The sequence below is a fragment of the Schistocerca americana genome, chromosome 3, assembly GCF_021461395.2.
Source record: "Schistocerca americana isolate TAMUIC-IGC-003095 chromosome 3, iqSchAmer2.1, whole genome shotgun sequence".
In the NCBI taxonomy this organism is placed as follows: Eukaryota; Metazoa; Arthropoda; class Insecta; order Orthoptera; family Acrididae; genus Schistocerca; species Schistocerca americana.
In genome coordinates this window covers 889149097-889169020 of record NC_060121.1, presented here as the reverse complement: position 1 = coordinate 889169020, position 19924 = coordinate 889149097, and the positions used below count along the sequence as shown (strand labels likewise).

The 19924-nt window shown below is 40.1% G+C and overlaps 1 protein-coding gene across 2 annotated transcripts in view; it reads left to right on the top strand.

Moving 5' to 3' along the window:
- Positions 1–19924, top strand: part of LOC124605426 (adenosine 3'-phospho 5'-phosphosulfate transporter 2) — a 57819-nt gene that overhangs the window by 29143 nt on the left and 8752 nt on the right. Inside the window, exons 5-6 of one of the 2 annotated variants that reach the window (XR_006978643.1) lie at positions 4893–5074; positions 10280–10418. Coding sequence is in view for 1 of the 2 variants with exons in the window: in XM_047137085.1 (XP_046993041.1) it covers positions 4893–5074 (182 nt within the window). In the remaining variant the exon portion in view is untranslated. The remainder of the gene's footprint in view (positions 1–4892; positions 5075–10279; positions 10419–19924) is intronic. The other variant, XM_047137085.1, reaches the window with a different exon arrangement.

Genomic DNA, 19924 nt, shown 5'->3' with positions numbered 1-19924 from the left:
GAAGAGTTTTGTGGACCATGACCTTATACCCCAAAAGGTTTACCAGTAGCAATGTCATCTGGTCATAAAAGCTCCAGTCTGTCATTCAGCTGTTTGATCATAATAGTCCTTCCTGTGCTGTTAGGCTGGTTGCAACCAGGTGGGCAGCATGAGTTCACACACACACACACACACACACACACACACACACACACACACACACACACACACAGAGAGAGAGAGAGAGAGAGAGAGAGAGAGAGAGAGAGAGAGACACTGTTTACTTCATTGCTTTTTTATCTCTCCTCACATATCAAATCTTATCATCATTGCACAACTACAGAAGCAGATTGGCTACATCCAGCACCTTGGCTTTACCTTTGCACAACACCAAATCTTTCTCCATCTCCTTGTCCATTTCAGCCACAGGGCTATGGAACAACTTACTCTGTGACCTGCCTCTTATTGAAAACCACTATATAATGTGCCATAAATTAAAGCTTTATCTTTTATCATCACCATGCCCTTTCCCTCTCTACGCTTTTCTCAATCTTTTTACTTCAGTTTTCTTCTTCTTGGCCCATCTGCCAATCTCATCCTATTATTTCTTGCTCTTCCTCTGACCAGCCAACCTGTTCTCCACACTGATTCCTTCTGTACTGTTGTCAAATATTCCTGTTAGGCGTGACAACTCACATTTAATAAAAACATATTGAGGAAACTGTTTAAAGTTAAAGAGATTGATATTTCTTAAATTCCAGACACTCATTACTATCACTGTACAAGTTGTCCTCACAAACAATGGTGTCGAAATTAATTATGATGAAACTCAACTTCTCCGCACTAGCGTCACCTTCCTTGGTCATGAAGTTACCACCGAGGGCATTCACTCGACTTCTGATCATGTTGCCTTCATCTCCAGCCTGCTGTTACCTGAAACCTATTGTGATCTTCCCAGGTTCCTGGGTGTTATACCCCATCCTGACTCACATCAAGCCATCTCACAGACACCTTAGCAGGCACGAATACTATTGAGTAGAGTGAACTGGTCTGAAGCTGTGTTTTAAGCTTTTGAAAATCTCAAGGTTGCTCTACAATGTGGTCTCACTCACCTACCCCATCGCCGAAGTACACATCTCTGTTACCACAGACATTAGTGACTCTATCAGCACCATGCTTCAGCAACATACAGGTGACATCTTAACAGCCTCTCCACTTCTTCTCTAAGAAATTGTCCTCCTCCCAGCACAGATGGTCTGATTTTGACACACAGTTATATGCCATTTACGAGGCGGTGAGATACTTCTGACAAGATATTGAAGGTCATGAGTTTACCCTCTTTATGGACTACTGCCCCCTTGTGTATGCACCACTTAACTCTGTTACCGACCTTCCCCCTTGTTGTTTTTGACATATGGACCTCATTTCTCAGTACACTACAGATGTCTGTTATATCAAAGGTGTTGTCAATGTCATCCCGGACTACATGTCAAGAATTAACTCCCTTACTTCACTCCTTGACTTGGACAAGCTGGCTCACTTGCAATAACAAGACTCCAATATACAAAATGTGTTACAAGACTCATCTACATCCCTTGTAGTGGAATCCCGACTCCTACTTGGGTCAACCCCTCCAGTGTTGTGTGACACTTCTACCGGCACAACATGTCCCATAGCTTCTTCTTCCCGGCGATGCAGTCTTCGATGCTATTCATGACCTGGGCCATCCGGGCATCAAAGCCACCTCTTGTTTGCATGCCAAGCGTTTTGTTTGGCTGAACATCAAAAGTGACTGCCACGCCTGGGCATACGCGTGCATTCCCTGCCAATGTAATAAGGTCAGTCAACACTCCTCTTGGATGTTTTGACATCCCAAGAGGACGTTTTCACCACGTATGTCTTGACCTGGTTGGTCCTCTACCTCCCTTGAAAGGTTACAGATTAATCTCTGCAATCTATGCAGTGTTGCCAAGTTCCATATTACTGCGTACCATCCTCAAAGCACCAGACTCATGGAATGCTGGCATCTCACTTTGAAAGCAGCTCTCATGTGTATGACTGTGAGTGTGCGGAAGCATTGCCGTGGTTCCTCCAAGGCATATGTTCCACATTCAAAGAGGATCTTCAATCATCTATAGCTGAGGTACGGTACAGCGAACCTTGGGTCCTTCCTGCAGAGTATGTCGAGGACCCCGACCCTCTTCCCCCCTTCACCCTACCCACATTAGTCAAGCACATCTGCTCACACATCTCACGCATTCATGTACCCCCTCCTCACATCCGTGTGTCTTCATGCACAGCGACCCCGCCACCTGTGACTACGCCGTGCTCCATGACGACTCACTTTGCACAGTTTTGCAGCCCCCTTATTTGGGCCCTTACAAGGCACTGTCATGCTCTAGTAACACCTTTGTTATTTTCCTCAACAGGAGGCCACAAACTGTATCCTTGCAAAGGTTAAAACTGGCCTGGAAAATTGAAGACACCATGACTCGGAGACCCATCACCCAGTCAACCTACTGCAGATGAGTGTTACAACTCATTGTTAGATCAGCTTGCATCATCATTGAACCCCCTCCCTCTCAGTGCTACTGTAATTCCCCCAGTGTTGTATTCAGAACAAGTGATTCTTGTGTGCTCATTCAGACTACTCATCTCTCACCAGCACTGCCGAGTGTCACAATGATCTCCTTTGACATCTCGCCTTTCACCTTTGAAGATCCTTCAATCCAGATCTGTCACAATACCCTGTATCTTCTCCATCCCCCTCCTTACTCCTTTGACTACCCCCAACACTGCCTACATGACCCTTCTCAAACATTGCCTTTTACTTCTCCTCAGACAAGGCCAACATTACTGCCTCCATTGACTCCTCTGGGAGGCTTGTCATTATCATCCCTCGTCTGCCCACATCCTCAACCTACTCACCCTCCCCTCACATTCCTTTATCATGTGCAGGTCGTCCCCTCCAGCTCCCTTTTTGGCACCAAGATTACTTGCTTTCCTCACCACCTCCTTTCTCACCAAGCAACAGTCAATCCTCGCCTGCCCCCACGGCAGCTGCAACACAGCTGGTGACAATGTCTCTCATCATATTGGGAGCTCCTCTGTCGACCACACCTCTCTGAGGACTAACTTCTTTGACTTACACACAGTGTGCTCTTGTTCATCCATGTTGAGTGTTGTTTTTGTATCCCTTGTGATCTTTATGTAAAAAGGCTTCATTAATAAAGTGTTTATTATTTAGTAGTGTTCACTTCTGACTGCGCCATAGTATTGGAATACCACAGTCCTCTTCCACGCCACCACTTCCCTCCGTTATCAAATTAAATATTTATTGATGCCTCAAGATGTGTCCTACAATCTATCCTCTCTTACACCAAGATGTACCGTTGTTATATTCTCCCTGATTTGATACAGTGCCTGTTTGTTAAGTACCCAACCTACCCATCTAATGTTCATCATTCTTCTCAGTGCCACATTTCAAAAGTGTCTATTGTTGCCATATTGTTGATTATGCACAAATCAGTTCCATAAACTGAAAAGACTTTTTAACACTTAAATCTATATTCCATTTAATATATTCTCTTTTTCAGAAAAGCATTTCTTGCTATTACCATTCTAAAATTTATATTGTTTGCTTGTGCCATTGTCAGTTGGTTTGCTGCCCTTATAGAAAAACTTGTCTACTGCTTTTACCATTTCATTTCGTAATCTAGCTCCTGCAGCAGCACCTGAATTTGATTGGACTTTACACCAGTACCCTGATTTTCCTGTAATTGGTATTCATCTTTAATCTTTTTTCAAGAGACTATCCATAGTTCAAAAGATCTTCCAAAGTGTTCCCTTCAGTCTTTTCTGTTTGCTGCTTCCCGCATTCTCTAGATCAACGAAACAATCAGAAAAGTTCTGAAAGCTAGAGATTGAAACTGTTGTTTCATGTGTACTCTGTGTAAGAAATACTATTAACAGTTGATCTAAAATTATCTATGCAGGGTGTAAAAAAAGGTCACAGCCCAAATTTCAGAACTCATTCTCCATACAAATGGAAGAAGAAAATATTTACTTGGAGATGAGTCAAGAAACATTTCATTTCTTAGAGAATACTCGACCAAGTATTTTAGAAGATGTGTCTTTATTCATGTAGTGAAACATACTTCCAGCATGATGGAGCTGCTCCTCATTTCAGTGTTAATGCACATTGCCTTCTAGATAATAGATTCCATGACAGATGGAGAGGAAGACATGGATCAGTTAACTGGCCTTTACATTTTACATTTTCCTAAACTAAATCTACTAGACTTTTATTTGGAGGAGGCGGGGGGAGGGGGGGAGTTGGTCACTTGAGGGCTCTTGTGTATTAAACCCCGGTGCAAGACCCAAAAAGTCTTCATGACCATATTGTGAAGGCATATACAGTACTCCAGGGATATATCAGCGTATCCTGGATTCAGCCTCATGGGAGGCTGTTACTTGTATAAATGTAAGTAGAGGGTATTCTGAGTGTTTAATTTGAGAATGTGTTTCATATAATGTGCTGCTACATTCTGTTCTTGTGTCTGTTTCTTTAATTCATGTGCTATGAAGAGTTGTAGAGAATTAATTCTAAAGTGGAAATAAAACATTTGCAGATGCATGCTCCTGCAATATATTTTCTCCTTTTACCTTGAAGGATATCCCTGAAAGTTGTGCCTTATTGTTTTGTTACACCTTGTATATTGCCACAAATATTCTCTCTGTAAAAGTATTGAAATGAATTATTTTCTTTCTTTCTGTTCTTTTTTTAATTCAGTTTTAGAATTTAGTTATAAGGAATACTATGATATTTATGAATCTCAGTTACCTAAAAAAGATCATCCCAGTGAATTGGATATGCAGTTACTGTACAGAAAACATTGATGTTGTGTCTGCAGCACCCCTTGGAGACATATGGCTACGCATTGCTATTCTCAGTATCTGGTTACCTTGGAATCCAAATTGTACTGACACTCGTACGCACAAGTGGGGCCTTTGCCGCTGCTACCGTCACCACATGTCGCAAGGCTGTGTCCATTATCATCTCCTTCATATTCTTTGACAAGCCATTCACATTCCAGTAAGTACACAATGTACATAAATTTTGAAAATTCATTGATTACTCTATATAGCACTGTTTTGTGGCAGATATTTGATTTTGCCTCTTTATTCTTTAGATTATATTTTCATTATTATAGATATATAGTATATAATTTTATAGAATTGTTACAGATGATTGTAATATAATTTCATATTCTACAAGGGAGAAGTTCGTTAATGTGTGAGATACTAAGTTGCACTGTGATGTTAAACTGTAGCTTCCCCTATAACTTTCTGGATGAGTCAGTTCAAAAGTCAGAAGAAGAGGAGGACATGGCAACTCCAATAGTATGCTGCTTAGTAAAGCACTGTGATGTTATAGCCAGCCTAATGACAGCTTTACTTTATGTAAAGGAACAAATGCATGTGCAGCATGACCAGGCATGTCACTTGTGCTATCAATGCACTACGGTATTCAGTCAGCTGAAGAATCTTCGTGAAACCTGAGAATTGCCACAGAGTACTGAATGTCAGAAGTATTGAAAGATACATGTTTTTACTAGAGTGGTGAACTTATAACAAGATGGGAGGCGTGGTGTCAATGCCAGTAGACAATAGGAAGAGGCAGTGTACTGTGTGACAAAACAAGCAATAGCTTCTGTCTGGCACATCTGTTCATAGTATGTGTTGAAACATTTAACATTGATTTCATGTTAGTGTATGCATGGAAATGGCTATTTCACTATAGTAGTATTGAGTAATGATAGCACCAAACATATGCTAAGAACTGATAACAGTAGTGTTCTAGTGTATACAAGTGTTGTGAGTAAGAAAGAAGCTGAAACGATGTTGACTAACAACCGAGATACAATCATACTGATTTCTTTTACTTAATATAACCTGCTTTGTTATACTGGGAAGTGAGTTCCAGCAGAAACAATAGTGAGACTGAACATGCCTCAAGAAAGCTAGACAGAACCTTGACTGTTCTTAGTTTACTTAAATAAGATAGGATCAGCAGCACTATCAGATTGTTAATTGATTATGCTGCTGTCTACAGGAAAGGAAATGCAGCAATAGTTAAGACAAAATTTCAACTTGGTGTAATGAAAGGAAGCTCTCTTTAAATGTGGATAAATGCAAGCTAATGACTACAATGCGGAGAAAGAACCCAATAATATCCTGTGGCAACCCATGGGGCTACTACCCACTTTGGCAGGCATCTGATACCACTGATACTGCTGCTGCCAAACTGACACAGTCGTGACTCATATGCTTTTCTGCTGCAGCAGAGTTCGGCTGCCAGAGTGAGCAGTGCTCATTTTGTGATGGTATGGCGTACTGTACCCTCTGACAGAAAAAAATTAAAACAGTGGATTTTGAGTTGTGGTATGATAGAACTTTTGCTGCAGTTGAAGCAATGTAAAACAAATGTTGTATTTACACTTTTACATTTTTAAAATGCACAGGAAGTGTTAAAATAACATATTAAGAAGTCTAAATTTCAAAAATATCCCCTGGATGCTCACAGTACTGGAACTCCCTTTTTTTCCTGAGCACAGAGAGAGTATCAGATAACTTTTGTCACACTATTATTTATGTTCCCTGTTACAATGTATCTGATTACAAGATCAGTCACGAATACCTAAACCACATCAGACTCTTTAAATATGTGGGAATAATACTAAGAAGTGATACAAAATGTAGCAGACATGTGGAATCAGTAATAGGTAATACAAAGAGAAGAAGTGTTATAGATTATTGGAAGGATTAAGGGTTAGTTCATTGTGACCAACTGTACCCCTATTTGGAATTATTTTTAAATAGGCATGACACAAATGTCAACAGAATTCAGGTAATGATGCTAGGATTGTAACAGGTCAGAGCAGCCTCTACAAAAATGTAATAGAGATGCTCAGGGAACTGAAAAGGTAATGTAAGAAGACTGTGACACTTTTTCTCGAAATTTGTTGGCTAAATTTATAACCAGTTATCTAACGAAGACAGTGCAACATTTATACTTCTACCTTTGTGTATCTTCTACAGATGTCAGGAGATTAAGATGAGAGAGATTAGTGCATGTACAGAGGCATTTCTGTCTAAGACTGGCTTGATGCATCTCCCCCACCAATCTATCCTCTGCAGGCCTCTTTGTCTCTGCATAACTGTACTGCAATCTACATCCATCTGAACCTGCTTACTGTAGTCAAGTCTTTGTCTCCCTATACAATTCCTGCATCCCCCTCCACCCCTCCCCTCCACCACCACCACACACACACACACATACACACACACACACACACACAAATACAAGCATTCCTCAGTTACCAAACTGAAGATTTCTTGGTCCCTTCTTTTAGTCAAGTGGTGTCATAAATTTCTTTGATTCTACCCATCTTTTGTAGCACAAATATTTTCATAAAATGCTTCCTAACACTTAAATTGCAGAATATAAAAATGTTGTCTCATTTTCAGAAAATGCTTTTCTTACTGTTGTAAATCTACATTTTATATCCTCTGTGGTTCAGCTATTCTAGTTCTCTTGCCTGTTGTCGTATAGCAAAACTCAACTACTTTCAGTTTATTATTTCCTAATCTAATTCCCTCAGTGCAGGCTTTATATAATTTGGCTGCTCTCTGTTACCCCTTGTTGTACTATTGTTGTTTCTATTTTATAACATATGTTCTGTTCCACTGATCTTCCAAGTACATTGATGCATCTGACAGAATTACGAAGTCATTGGCAAACCTTAAAGTCTTTATTTTATTTCACTCAACTTTAATTCCCTTTCCTAATTTCTCTTTGCCTTTCTTTACTGCAGTCCTGCCTTGCTCCTTTCTCAATGGTTGCCTACTTTCCATGTCCTTTAACTCTTAAGAGAGACATATACACAGTCACTTCTCTCTTGCTCAGTTAGAGTATGGAATATAGCAGAAAATTTCCAATATTAGTACAAAGTACCCTTCACCGTGGAGTATGCTTTGGCTTGCAGGGTATATACATAAAAAAGTGTAGGTAGAATGTGTCACATACCCACCTTCTTATCTGCTCACCACTCTAGGTGTGGTCCAACCATACAGCGACACACTATTTTGTCTTAACTTGCTTGCTGAACAGGCCAATGTCCTTGCCATGATGGTAACACCGGTTTCCATCAGATCACCAAAGTTAAACACTGTCGAGCTTGGCTAGCATTTGGATTGCTATACACATAACTAGGTCTACTTTGAGTCTTCTGCTCAATTCCACAATGCCACGTTTTGTAGGCAATAACATCTCTATCGGCGAAGGATTCCAGTCCAGGAAGGGAAGCGTTTTCACAACGCACAATGGCTAGGGTAAACCAACCACTATCAGAATTTCCAGTAGCGACATCTAGAGGAAAATTAACTCTGCAGCCACGGAAGAATATAGGTCCATTTAATATGCTGAAACCTTTTGTGGGCAAGTACACACATAACATACGAAACTCAGCTGATTTTATCAATAGAGTGGGAGCTCTTCGTCTTAGCAGTGTAGACCTCCTAGTAAGTTTTGATGTGGTCTCACTTTTTACAAAATTTCCTCTTTCAGATTCTTTGACATTGATTGGTAACATGTTTCCTGTTGATATCACTGCTTTGTTTAGGCACACTCTTTCCTCAAGTTATTTTATGTTTAATCAATAATACTTAGAACAAATATGGTGTCGCCATGGGTAGCCCCCTGTCTCCCTTGGTGGTCAACCTTTTTATGGAAGATTTTGAGGAGAGAGTGCTTGAATCAGCTGCCCTGAAACCAACAGTTTTTTGGAGGTATGTGGACAATACTTTCGTGGTATGGCCTCATGGAGAAGACAAATTAATGGAGTTTCTACATCACCTCAACTCCATTCATAGCAACATCCAGTTTACCATGGAAATAGAGAAAGATGGTTTTCTGCCTTTCTTGGATGTCCTGGTTCGAAGGAAGAATGATGGTTCTCTAGGGCATTCAGTTTATCGGAAGCCCACTCATACTGATCTGTACCTGCAAGCATCGAGTTGCCATCACCCATCGCAAACCATGAGTGTGCTTAAAACACTTGTTCATAGGGCTCATACTGTCTCAGATCTAGAAGCTCATACTGTCTCAGATCTAGATAGCTTACCTCAAGAACTCGCCCATCTAAAGACAATATTCAGTGAAAATGGGTATTCTATCCGGCAGGTTAACAGGGCACTAACAGTTAAAACTAAGAAGCAGGAAGTGGATAAAGAGGAGAACATGCTGGAACAATCTTTAGCTTTTCTTCCTTTCGTTGGCAACACTTCGTTTAAAATAGCAAGAATCCTCCAAAAATTTCAGGTAAAAGTGGTTTTCCACCCACCATCGAAGATTGCAGATGTTGTGGGATCAGTAAAGGAAAAACTGTTACTACAAAAGGCCGGAATTTACAAGATACCATGCCAGTGTGGTATGGCTTATATAGGTCAAACCACACGCACCATGAAAGAATGCTGCACTGAACATCATCATTACTCCCGCCTTTTGTGGCCAAGCAAGCCCACTATTGCTGAACATTGTATTTCTACTGTACATTCAATGGAGTATGAGAAATCAATGATTTTGTCCACAGCAACATCTTTCTGGGACTCCGTTATTAAAGAATCCATAGAAATACGTCTGGCGTATAATCTGTTGAACCGTGACAGCGGCTACCAGCTTGACAGTGCATGGAATCCCATCATCTCCATGATTTGCTCAAATCGAAGACGACAGAGTGCGCTGAAGGTCGCGGCAAACAGCTATGTAGAGGGCAACTGACTTCTGCCATTCCACTAGGGAGGGCGCTGCTGGCGTGCAGTGTGGTCTGTCTATCAAGTTTTCGACGCATGCGCAGAATAGTTACAGTGCGCTATATATTGCGGAACGAAGGACATTTTTGCCAGTCTGTGACAGCTCACTTGAAGATGACTGGCAGGTGCCCAGTTGAAATATCGTGCGAGGTATTGAACGATGACCGGCTGCAAGCCCAAAATTTGTTTGAACAGTCAATTTGCCGAATTTTAAAATTCAAAATAATGAAGTTTTAAACACCTCATACCATGACAAATGTTTTTATTTTCAAGTGGGTGTATGCTCATAAACTGAAGGCTGAGTTGTTTCATAAAATGGGAGTGGATGAAACCCATCGGCTTTCTCATAGTAACTAATTACTCAGCTGGCATGTGTAGGATCAATTATAATGCCAAAGCGGCTACAGAAAGTACCATAATGTTGCAGGAGCAATGGACAAGAATAACTGCTGGCCTGTAAATGAAGGTCTTCCTGCCGGGGAGAGTGGCAGAGGACACTCCTGTACTACACAGACGTAATAATAGCTTCAAACAAGCGACTTCCCTCATGTTTCCAGTCAGTAATGGTAATGTATTGGTAGTACATTTGGTAAAGGGATTAGTAAGGTGGTGGTTTTTAAGGTCTTTGTCACAAATTATCCTCCATTTCAGTTACATAGCGGTATTCTTGAATTTTAATTGGGTTTGTCTGTAGGTTTGAAACAATAATCCTGAGAAAGAAGGAAACTATCTGGTTTTGGAAAATAGCAACACTTGCTCTTGTAAACATCATATACTAAGCAGCGCTTATGGCATATAGATCACAGTGCACCTCATTTAGTAGGCTGTGTTTTATTTTTGGACCAGAAGGCAGCAGTAGATCTCTCTATTTTAAGTGACATTCAAATGAATGTGGTGAGCCTTTTAATATTTTGTGATTTGTCCAACTCATTTCCAAAACTTTTTGGGAGATGTTCTTAACAGGGTGACTGGTGCACCCATGTTGTTTGTAAGTAGTAATCTGGTCACGTATCCCTGTGCCATTCATTTAGCTACTCTGTCATTTTCCTTCTGTTTTCATCCCAGGTATAGCAACTTTCACTATTTCTCCTTTGTTTTACAGCATTTGATGTTGGGTGATTGTGTGGATCACCGCGAGTAAGTAGGAGTTAGTGAGTGAGTGAATTAGTGGGGAAGTGTGCAGTTTTTACTCTTTTACCCATACTCGTTTCTTTTAATATTTGCAAGGGCACTGATAATCTCACTGTTGAGCACATGTAAACTGCAAAAACATCATCAACAACAACAACATCATATGCTCAGCGGTGCAGTCGCTTTTAGAAAACACAAAATGTCATTAAAAGTTATCTAATAACATTTACATTTTTTACACGCTTTAACAATTTCTCTTGATATTAAGCAAGCATGAAGGAAAAATTGTGTACACAACCTAGCAGAATGTCATGTTTAGTTTAGTTATGTCATGTTCCGTAGATCATTTTCACGATTATTTTATCAATATGATGTGGAACAAGTCAGATTACAAGATATACAGGGTGGTCCATCTGAAGTTTCGGATGAGATTATCTCGAAAACTATACATCGGGTAGAAATAGTGGGTAAGACAAGTTCATAAGCTCAAAGGGGGACATCAAATGATACTACACGTGACCTCCAGCCCCCGCCCCCTTGGGTGAGGTGGGGGGGCAACTTTTAAATCTTAACTGGAAACACCCATTTTTATTGCAGATTTGCATTCTCCATAAAAAGGTAATCAAGTTTTGTCTAAAACATTATTTAAACCATTGACAGATGGCACTGAAATTGAGAAAAAAGTAAAATTGGGGAAGAACTCTGATTTATTTAAAATTATCCGAGAAAGACACATAATATCGATAAAAAATGTGCACCAATTCTTTCATTATGCCCAATTAAGCTATTTTTGTACAAAATGTACTGTATCCTACTTTTGGCATTACCCAGGAACGACATGGACGTAGTAGAATGATGTTCCCATGGGGTGCTTCATTAGTGTGTGTCCCCTTGCCTCTCACATGTTGGGATGCTTCATTAGTGTGAGTCCCTTACCTCTCACAATTTGGGGTGCTTAATTAATTAAATTAGCCATGAAGAAATTGTTCAAAATTATCCCCATTTGCTTCAATGCATAAAGTCAATCGTCTGCGAAAGTTGTCCACAGTTTTGAGCAGCACATCCCATGGTATGGCTGCACACGCTCTTTGAATGCGTTGCTCCATATCGTTTCGGGTTGTGGGCTGTCTTTCATGAACAATATTTTTTAAATAACCCCACAAGAAAAAAATCAGGATATGTTAGGTCTGGTGAATGTGGAGGCCACTGAATTGGTCCGCCACATCCTATCCACCGATCAGGGTACCTTAAATTTAAAATGTTCCGCACATTTTTAGCATAATGGGGAGCTGCTCCGTCCTGTTGCAACCACATTCGTTGTCTAGTTTCTAAATAACATCTTCCATTAGCTCCAACAAATCGTCATGGAGACATTGTAAATAAGATTCCCCAGTAACATTTCAGTCAAAAAAATATGGTCCTATCAAGTAACCATTTAAAATTCCACACCAGACCATTAACGACCATTTGTGTTGACTGTCAACGGGTCTGTGCCAGTGTGGATTGGCAGGGGACCAAAAATGATAATCATGACTATTTAATTTGCCATTGTTTTTTAATGTGGCTTCATCGGTGAACATAACGTATCTAAAAAAAAATCATTGTCACGTCTATCATTTCCAAGGTCCATTGGAAGAAATGCATGCATATTTGCATACCTTTTGGCGTTAATGCCTGTGTCATTGTGATATGATACACATGATATTTATGTGCCTTCAAAATCCTCAAAACAGTTGATTTCAGTATTCCAGTATGTCTGTGAATCGCACGACTATTAATTTTGGGATCAACTTGAACACAGGCGAGAACAATAAGGGTACGAGTGTCATTTTCATTGTATTCGCGATGACGAGGTGGACGGTGCATATGTCCATTTCGAGCTCGTTGAGTGCAATTTTGAATAATGTTTTTGCTTGGATTTGTCTGTTTGGGGAACGATCTGCATACAATTGCGCAGCTGCAGCCTAATTGTTATGGCATTCACCTAAAATTAACATCATATCAACAATCTCTGTAGGAGGATAGTGAGCCATGTTTCGCTAAAGAATAATTTACTTTCTTCAGTTGATGTTTACAGTTCACAATCTGAAAGTATAGTGACGTCCAATTGCGTTGCACCGACCTTTATACTGAGTCATAGTTCACAGTTTGGCCATGGTAGCACCACAGTCGGGTGAGTAATGCAATTGTGAAGAGTTCCCTAACAAGATTTTAATACCATTCCGCTCCCTCCATCAAAAACTGTGGCAGGTAGGATACATTTTGTACAAAAATAGCTTAGTTTGGCATAATGAAAGAAATGCTGCGCATTTTGTATCGATTTGATGCATCCTTCTCTGATCATTCTAAATAAATTGGAGTTCTTCCCCAATTTTAATGTTTCTCGATTTCAGCGCCATCTGTCAATGGTTTAAAAAATGTTTCAGACAAAACTTAATTTCTTTTTTTTTTATAGAGAATCTGAATCTGCCATAAAAAATGTGGATTTCCATGTAAGATTTAAAAGTTGCCCCACCCAAGGGGGCGGAGGCTGGGAGTCACGTGTAGTACCATTTGATGCCCCCCTTTGAGCTTACGAACTTGTCTTACCCACAATTTTTACCCGATGTATAGTTTTCAAGATAATCTCATCCAAAACTTCAGATGGACTACCCTGTCTATACACACATGAATAGTGCTAATATTAATATCACTGAAATTTTTAGTTCTACACATGCAACTACGTTTAGAGGTACAATTTTTTTTGTAAGCTTCAATGAGAGGAAGATAGCAATAACCTGTGTCCATTATTTAATGGTTCCTCTTTTTAAGATCATTAAAGCCCTGTAAATTTATTGTCATATTGTGTTCAAAAATATTAACCAAAATGCACAAATTAGTGTCAAAGAGTTTCCGAAATTTTGGAAATCAACTGAATTTAGGTGGGATTAAATACGTCAGATTTTTTTTTCATAAAGAGAACCTCTGACTAGAGCTAATAGATGACACACTCTCATCAAGACCTTAGCAGCTGGTTACTGTGCTGCCTTGTGTTTGTGCTGTTTATGATAACCCTGTATATGATGGTGAACATACTAATTTCTCGTTCTTCACAATAGTGAAAACGTATCACAGCATATCTTAGCTAAGTTTTGAATCAATTTAAATAATGTTAGTGCAACAGAAAACTTGTTTATTCAGTTTTATCCATTATTATGAAGAGTTGACATGAATGCAGTGTTTCAAATTTTCGTACTTGTAAATTCCGCGTCCATTTGCAACAACTTTATTTTCTGTCGCATACTTTCACATTTGTATTCTACAATTTGAGCTGCTCTTGCATTTTCCTGAAAGGTGTGTGTATTTTAGTCTGATATGAATTAGGTGTCTGATTTCTTCAGTGTAACAAAAGGTGTCAGACAAAGTTTTGTTCTATCCCCTCAACTGTACAATTTCTTACAGATATGCCATTAGGGATGCTCTTGATGGCTGAACCAAAAGCATCTCAATTGGTGGAAGAACTATTAACAACCCCAAAATTTCTGGTGATACTGTGCTTTTATTAATATTTTAGTTTGGTGACTTTCTGGTGCTGTAAGATACTTAAAGAACTGTACAACAACGCTTTTAGCCAACAGTGGAGATGAACTAGATGAGCTACTACCAAAAGTAAAGGACTTTAGTGTATCATATGGGTTAGACATCAATCTCACAAAGCCCAAACTGATGATAATTGATAGAGGAGCACAGGTCCAACTCACAGGTCAACTAAGGGATCTGGAAATCGTACATTCTTTCATCTATCTTGTGTCCGCCATCTGTGACAAAGGTGGTGACAGTGAGATAAGAATATATATCATACTAGGGCAAGTGGCTATGAACAAGCTCACCAAGGACAGGCAGAACAGAGTGATAACGAACAACACAAAGATCTGGCGTGTCGAAGCTGTTATGTCTTCTTTTATGGTCAGAGACAAACAGCTCATCGTTGCATTTGAGCTTTGTTGCTGGTGCAGTATGCTGCACATAAAATGGACTGAAAGAAGAACAGATGTGTTCATTATGGAGTGAGGCAGTATTTCAGGTGCCTTTCTCCTTATGTCAACCAAAAAATTCTCTAGTTCTTTGGTCATATTATGAGAAGAGATGGAGAAAATAATCATGGAAGAAAAGATTGAGGGCATGGGACCAAAGGGGAGGGGGACAATGAGTAGATGGGTACCTGAAATAAAGATGATCTTCAGTCTACCTCTTCAGCAGGCTGTAAGAGAAACTGTTAACGATGTGGGATGCAGGTGCTTGGTTCATGGGGTCACGACACTCAGTAGTGGCACAATGATTGGTGGTGGTGGTGGTGGTGGTGGTGACAAACTCACCATTTTTTATTGCACTTAATGCGTGCATGACAGGTGTCATGCAAGTACATGTTCATGTAGTCCAAATGTAAAATATAAATTTGAGAACCCACTGAATGGTTTGTGTACAGAGTTGTTGATAGACACTTAACCAAGGCTGAGAATATTGGTAGCCTTAGCACGAATCCTTTTTCAGAGCTATGCAACTAGTGTCCCCCTTTGTGCGCGCGCGCACACACACACACACACACACACACACACACACACACACACACACACACACACACACACACCCTCTCCACTCACACATACAAAACTGCACAGCTGATTACATTGTGTTGCCAGCACTGCAGCTCATCTGGTGTGACGGGTTTTGTCGTATTGGACAGGGAGCGAAGAGGTGGCGAATGGATGGACGGGAGAGGCAACACGCCCAAGGGATAGGAATGTGGCACCAGTGAGCTTACTCTAGCCATACAGAGGGGGAGTCATGTGCAGCACACAATGATACGTGGGGAGGAGTGAATTGGAAGGGGAAGGCAGAACTGAGGAAGGGATGCTGCAGAGAAGAGGGTGTGTGTGCAGGATGATTGAAGTTAGATTCCTGCGACAGGGTAGATGTGGATGCGGGGCAAAAACTAGCAGAGATTGAGGCCAGAACTGTGTTGTTGGAGGTTATGTTGCAAGGACAACTGCTGAAGTGTTAACATGAGATTCTCCGGAATAACATGTTCAACTATTATCCTCTTAGGGTGCTGAAAGATGCTTGTGAAAGTAGAAAAAGTAATTAAGGTAGTTTGTAGACAGCAAACAAGCAGTTGTGTGCCCTTTAAGATTGATATGTGCAGAAATGACGAACAAAGTGTGAAAACAGGAAATCAGCAAAGAGCGATGTATGTAACTTGACTCGATGTACTCTTTGAGTTGTTGTAATAAGATTCACTCCATATATGTTGCTCAAGTTAATGTCAGATCTGTCCACCCAACTGTGTAGTGATTTTATTTGAGCAATAAAATACAGAAAAGTTCTGTCAAAAGACAGTGTTCTGAGTTTCTGTAACTAGTACTTCTCCATAACATTAAAACATTTAATTTGGCACACTGAGTGAAGGACGCAGATGAGAGGTGCTAAAATAAGAAAGCTACAACAGAAAATAAGAAATTTTGTTAACTAATATATGATGATCCCTGCAGCAATTGAGATAAACAAGAAAAAAGATACAGGTGAGCACACATTGTAGTGTCGTCTAATGAAGAGTTATGCTCAAAAGAAGGTATTTGGTGATTTAATGAAAACCACGTAAGTGTGAATTGTCACACCATTTGAAATTAAGTAAATCCGTTGACCATAGCAACCTGGTCAACACCCACGATTATTTATGTGTGTGATTAATTTCTTAGAATGTAAGGCAGAAAGAAACATTACAGTGACAAACAAGAAGATTTTGGGCAGCTGTTTTTGAGCATCTGTGTGCAGCAGCTACTTATGACAGCATTGGTGACAGTCAAACTATGCAATGGCAGCACAGTTAAGCACCACGGTTCTGTTGTCATTGGCAGAACTGTGTAGCTGCTGTTTCAATGAATTGAGTGAGCTGTACTGTGTCCCACATGCAGAATTTATGTAGTGCTTCAATTTGTCTCGACGATTTTTGCCAAGATTGTGTGATGGTGTAAATACATTTGGTTTGAGAGGGAAGTGCTATTGAGGGAATTGATTGTTAGTTATACTGTATACCACTGACTACTTGAAGTATGGATACCAATATTTTAGTAGTAGTAGTAGTAGTAGTAGTAGTAGTAGAGAAATTAAAACAATTAGATAAATTAGACGATAGCATTACTATGCTTCAGTGTCAAGGAGAGAAGCTGCAACAGTTACACAAAATAGCTCCAAAGTAGGTAAACTTTCTAATAAGAAAACCTCTTGTTAGACTTATGTAAGAAGTTATATTCTGGGCTAGAGAAATCTTAAACTCATAGATGTGATAGCACAAGTATCCATATCTCAGATACACAACTGAAAATGCTATATTCTCTTTTCTCTGTGAGGTACTGGATGGATTAAACAGGGGGCTTCGAATGCTAGGCATATTTTTTTGATTTAACTAAGGTGTTTGATTGTGTTGATCACAAAATATTGCTCCAGAAGTTGGACCATTACAGAATACGGGGAGTAGCTCACAATTGGTTCACCTCTTACTTTAGCAACAGAGACCAAAAGGTCATTATTCACAGTGTTGAGAATGGCTGTGATGTGGGGTCTGAGTGGGGTATGGTCAAGCGTGTGTGTGTGGGGGGGGGGGGGGGGGGGGGCTGGGTCCACTCCTGTTCCTTATTTATATAAAAGATATGCCCTCTGGTATTATGTGTAACTCTAAAATATTTCTGTTTGCTGATGACACTAGTTTGGTAGTAAAGGATGTTGTGTGCAACATTGGCTCAGTTTCAAGTTCATAAGTTCATGGCTTGTAGAAGATAAACTAATGCTAAATCACAGTGAGACTCAGTTTTTACAGTTTCTAACACACAATTCAACAAAACCCAACTTTTAATTTGTGTTCAGATAGATAGTAAACTGTCATGGAAAGCCCATGTTCAAGATTTTGTTCAAAGACTTAATGCTGCCATTTTTACTATTCGAACGGTATCTGAAGTGAGTGATCATTTGACATGAAAATTAGTTTACTTTGCTTGTTTTCATTCATGGATGTCTTTTAGTATTATATTTTGGGGTAACTCTTCCCATTCTAAAAGGATATTTTTGGCTCAGAAACGGGCGGTTCGGGCACTAAGTGGTGTAAGTTCACAAACCTCTTGTCGACCCCTGTTCCCTAGTTTGGGTATTTTGACATTGCCCTCACAATATATATATTCCTTACTGTCATTTCTTGTTAACAATATTAGCTTATTCCCAAGAATAATCAGCTTTCACTCTTTTAATACTTGGCAGAAATCAAACCTGCATTTGGATCAGACTTCCTTAACTCTTGTGCAGAAAGGTGTGCAGTATAGTGCTGCATCCATTTTCAGTAAGCTACCACTAGAACTCAAAAATCTTAGCAGTAATCCACGCGCTTTCAAATTGGAGCTGAAGAGTTTCCTCATGGTCACTCCTTTTATTCTGTTGAGAAGTTCCTTGAAAAAATTAAGCTATTTCTTGTTGTATTGTTGATTATCTGTTATTACTTTTATGTTGTAATTTCATGTGCTGACACATTACATGACCTTGGAGATTTGCTCCTCAATTTGGTCCTACAGAACTTGATGTGTAAATAAATAAATAAAAACACGGGGCTATGTATAAACATCTGAACATAATAAAGAATGTACTGAAGTAAATAGTGAGAACTTCGGTACAACTGATAACAAGGGAATCCAACTTCGTTTCACTTCACTCCTATGTAAATAATCAAGAGAAGCTGCTGTGGGCAGAGAACCAGATGGCACAGTTGTGAGGGAGCCATTGAAACTGAGAATGTTGTGCTCAGCAACTGTGTCCTGCCACTGGATGGTCAACTCTTCAGATGAGCAGCTTGATGGTGATCATGCTCATGTAAAACGGTGTGCAGGAATTCAGCAGAGCTCGTACATGATGTGAATGCTTTCACAGTTGGGTCTTCCTCTGATAGGGTAGGGTAAACCTGTGACGGGACTGGAGTCCTTGAGTGTACCGGACAGGTCTGCCACCTGGGTCATACAGAGGCATATGACCCATGTCGAAAAGGGATGAGAGTAGGTTTGGCATAAAGATGGGCTAGTAGGGTGTTATACAGGGTGAGTCAAAAAGGACTTCACAACTTTGGAATGATATAGAAATTTATTGAGACAATTTACAGAATTTGTAGATTTGTCATTATGTAGCAAACAACCTCAGGTTTGGATCAGTACCCAATTCCACCCCAGGAATGTCAGCATAGTGCACACTTAAAATGGCTGCTTTCACTGGTGTGGAGTGTGTTTTGGTTTCATGAAATGAACTCTGCAACAACTGTTTGGCACAAATTTTGCACTGAATACAGTAAAGAATCTCCGAGCAGGCCTACAATTTACTCATGGCACAAGAACTTTGTTGAGACAGGTTGTTCAGTACGACATGATAAATTACCAGGTCACCGGGGTGTTGATGATTATGTCACTGGTACTGTGTATCTGGATATGTTTGAAAACTTTTTAATTCCTCATCGATGAAAATGGACAAGATGGGATGCTTTACTGCCAGCGAGACAGTACAGCATCTCATTTCCTCGCAGTAGTTTGAGGTTTCCTTGATAACCACTTCCCAAGGCAGTGGATTGGCTGTGAAGGGCCAATCATGTGGCCCCTCGCTCCCCTGATGCAACACCACTGCAGTTCTTACTCTGGAGTTTCATTAAAGACTGTGTGTATGTTCTTCCCCCACCAAACAGAGTAGCTGACTTGAAAAATTAAATCTACGCTGCTGTTGCACAAGTTACACCTGATTTGGTACAGTGGGATGTTTGCCGCATCACAAATGGTAGTCACATTGAACGGAAATGACACTTGGCACTTTTATGTGAAACTTGGGGTTGTTTGCTACAAAGTGACACATCTACTGATTCTATAAGTTATCTCCATCTGTATCA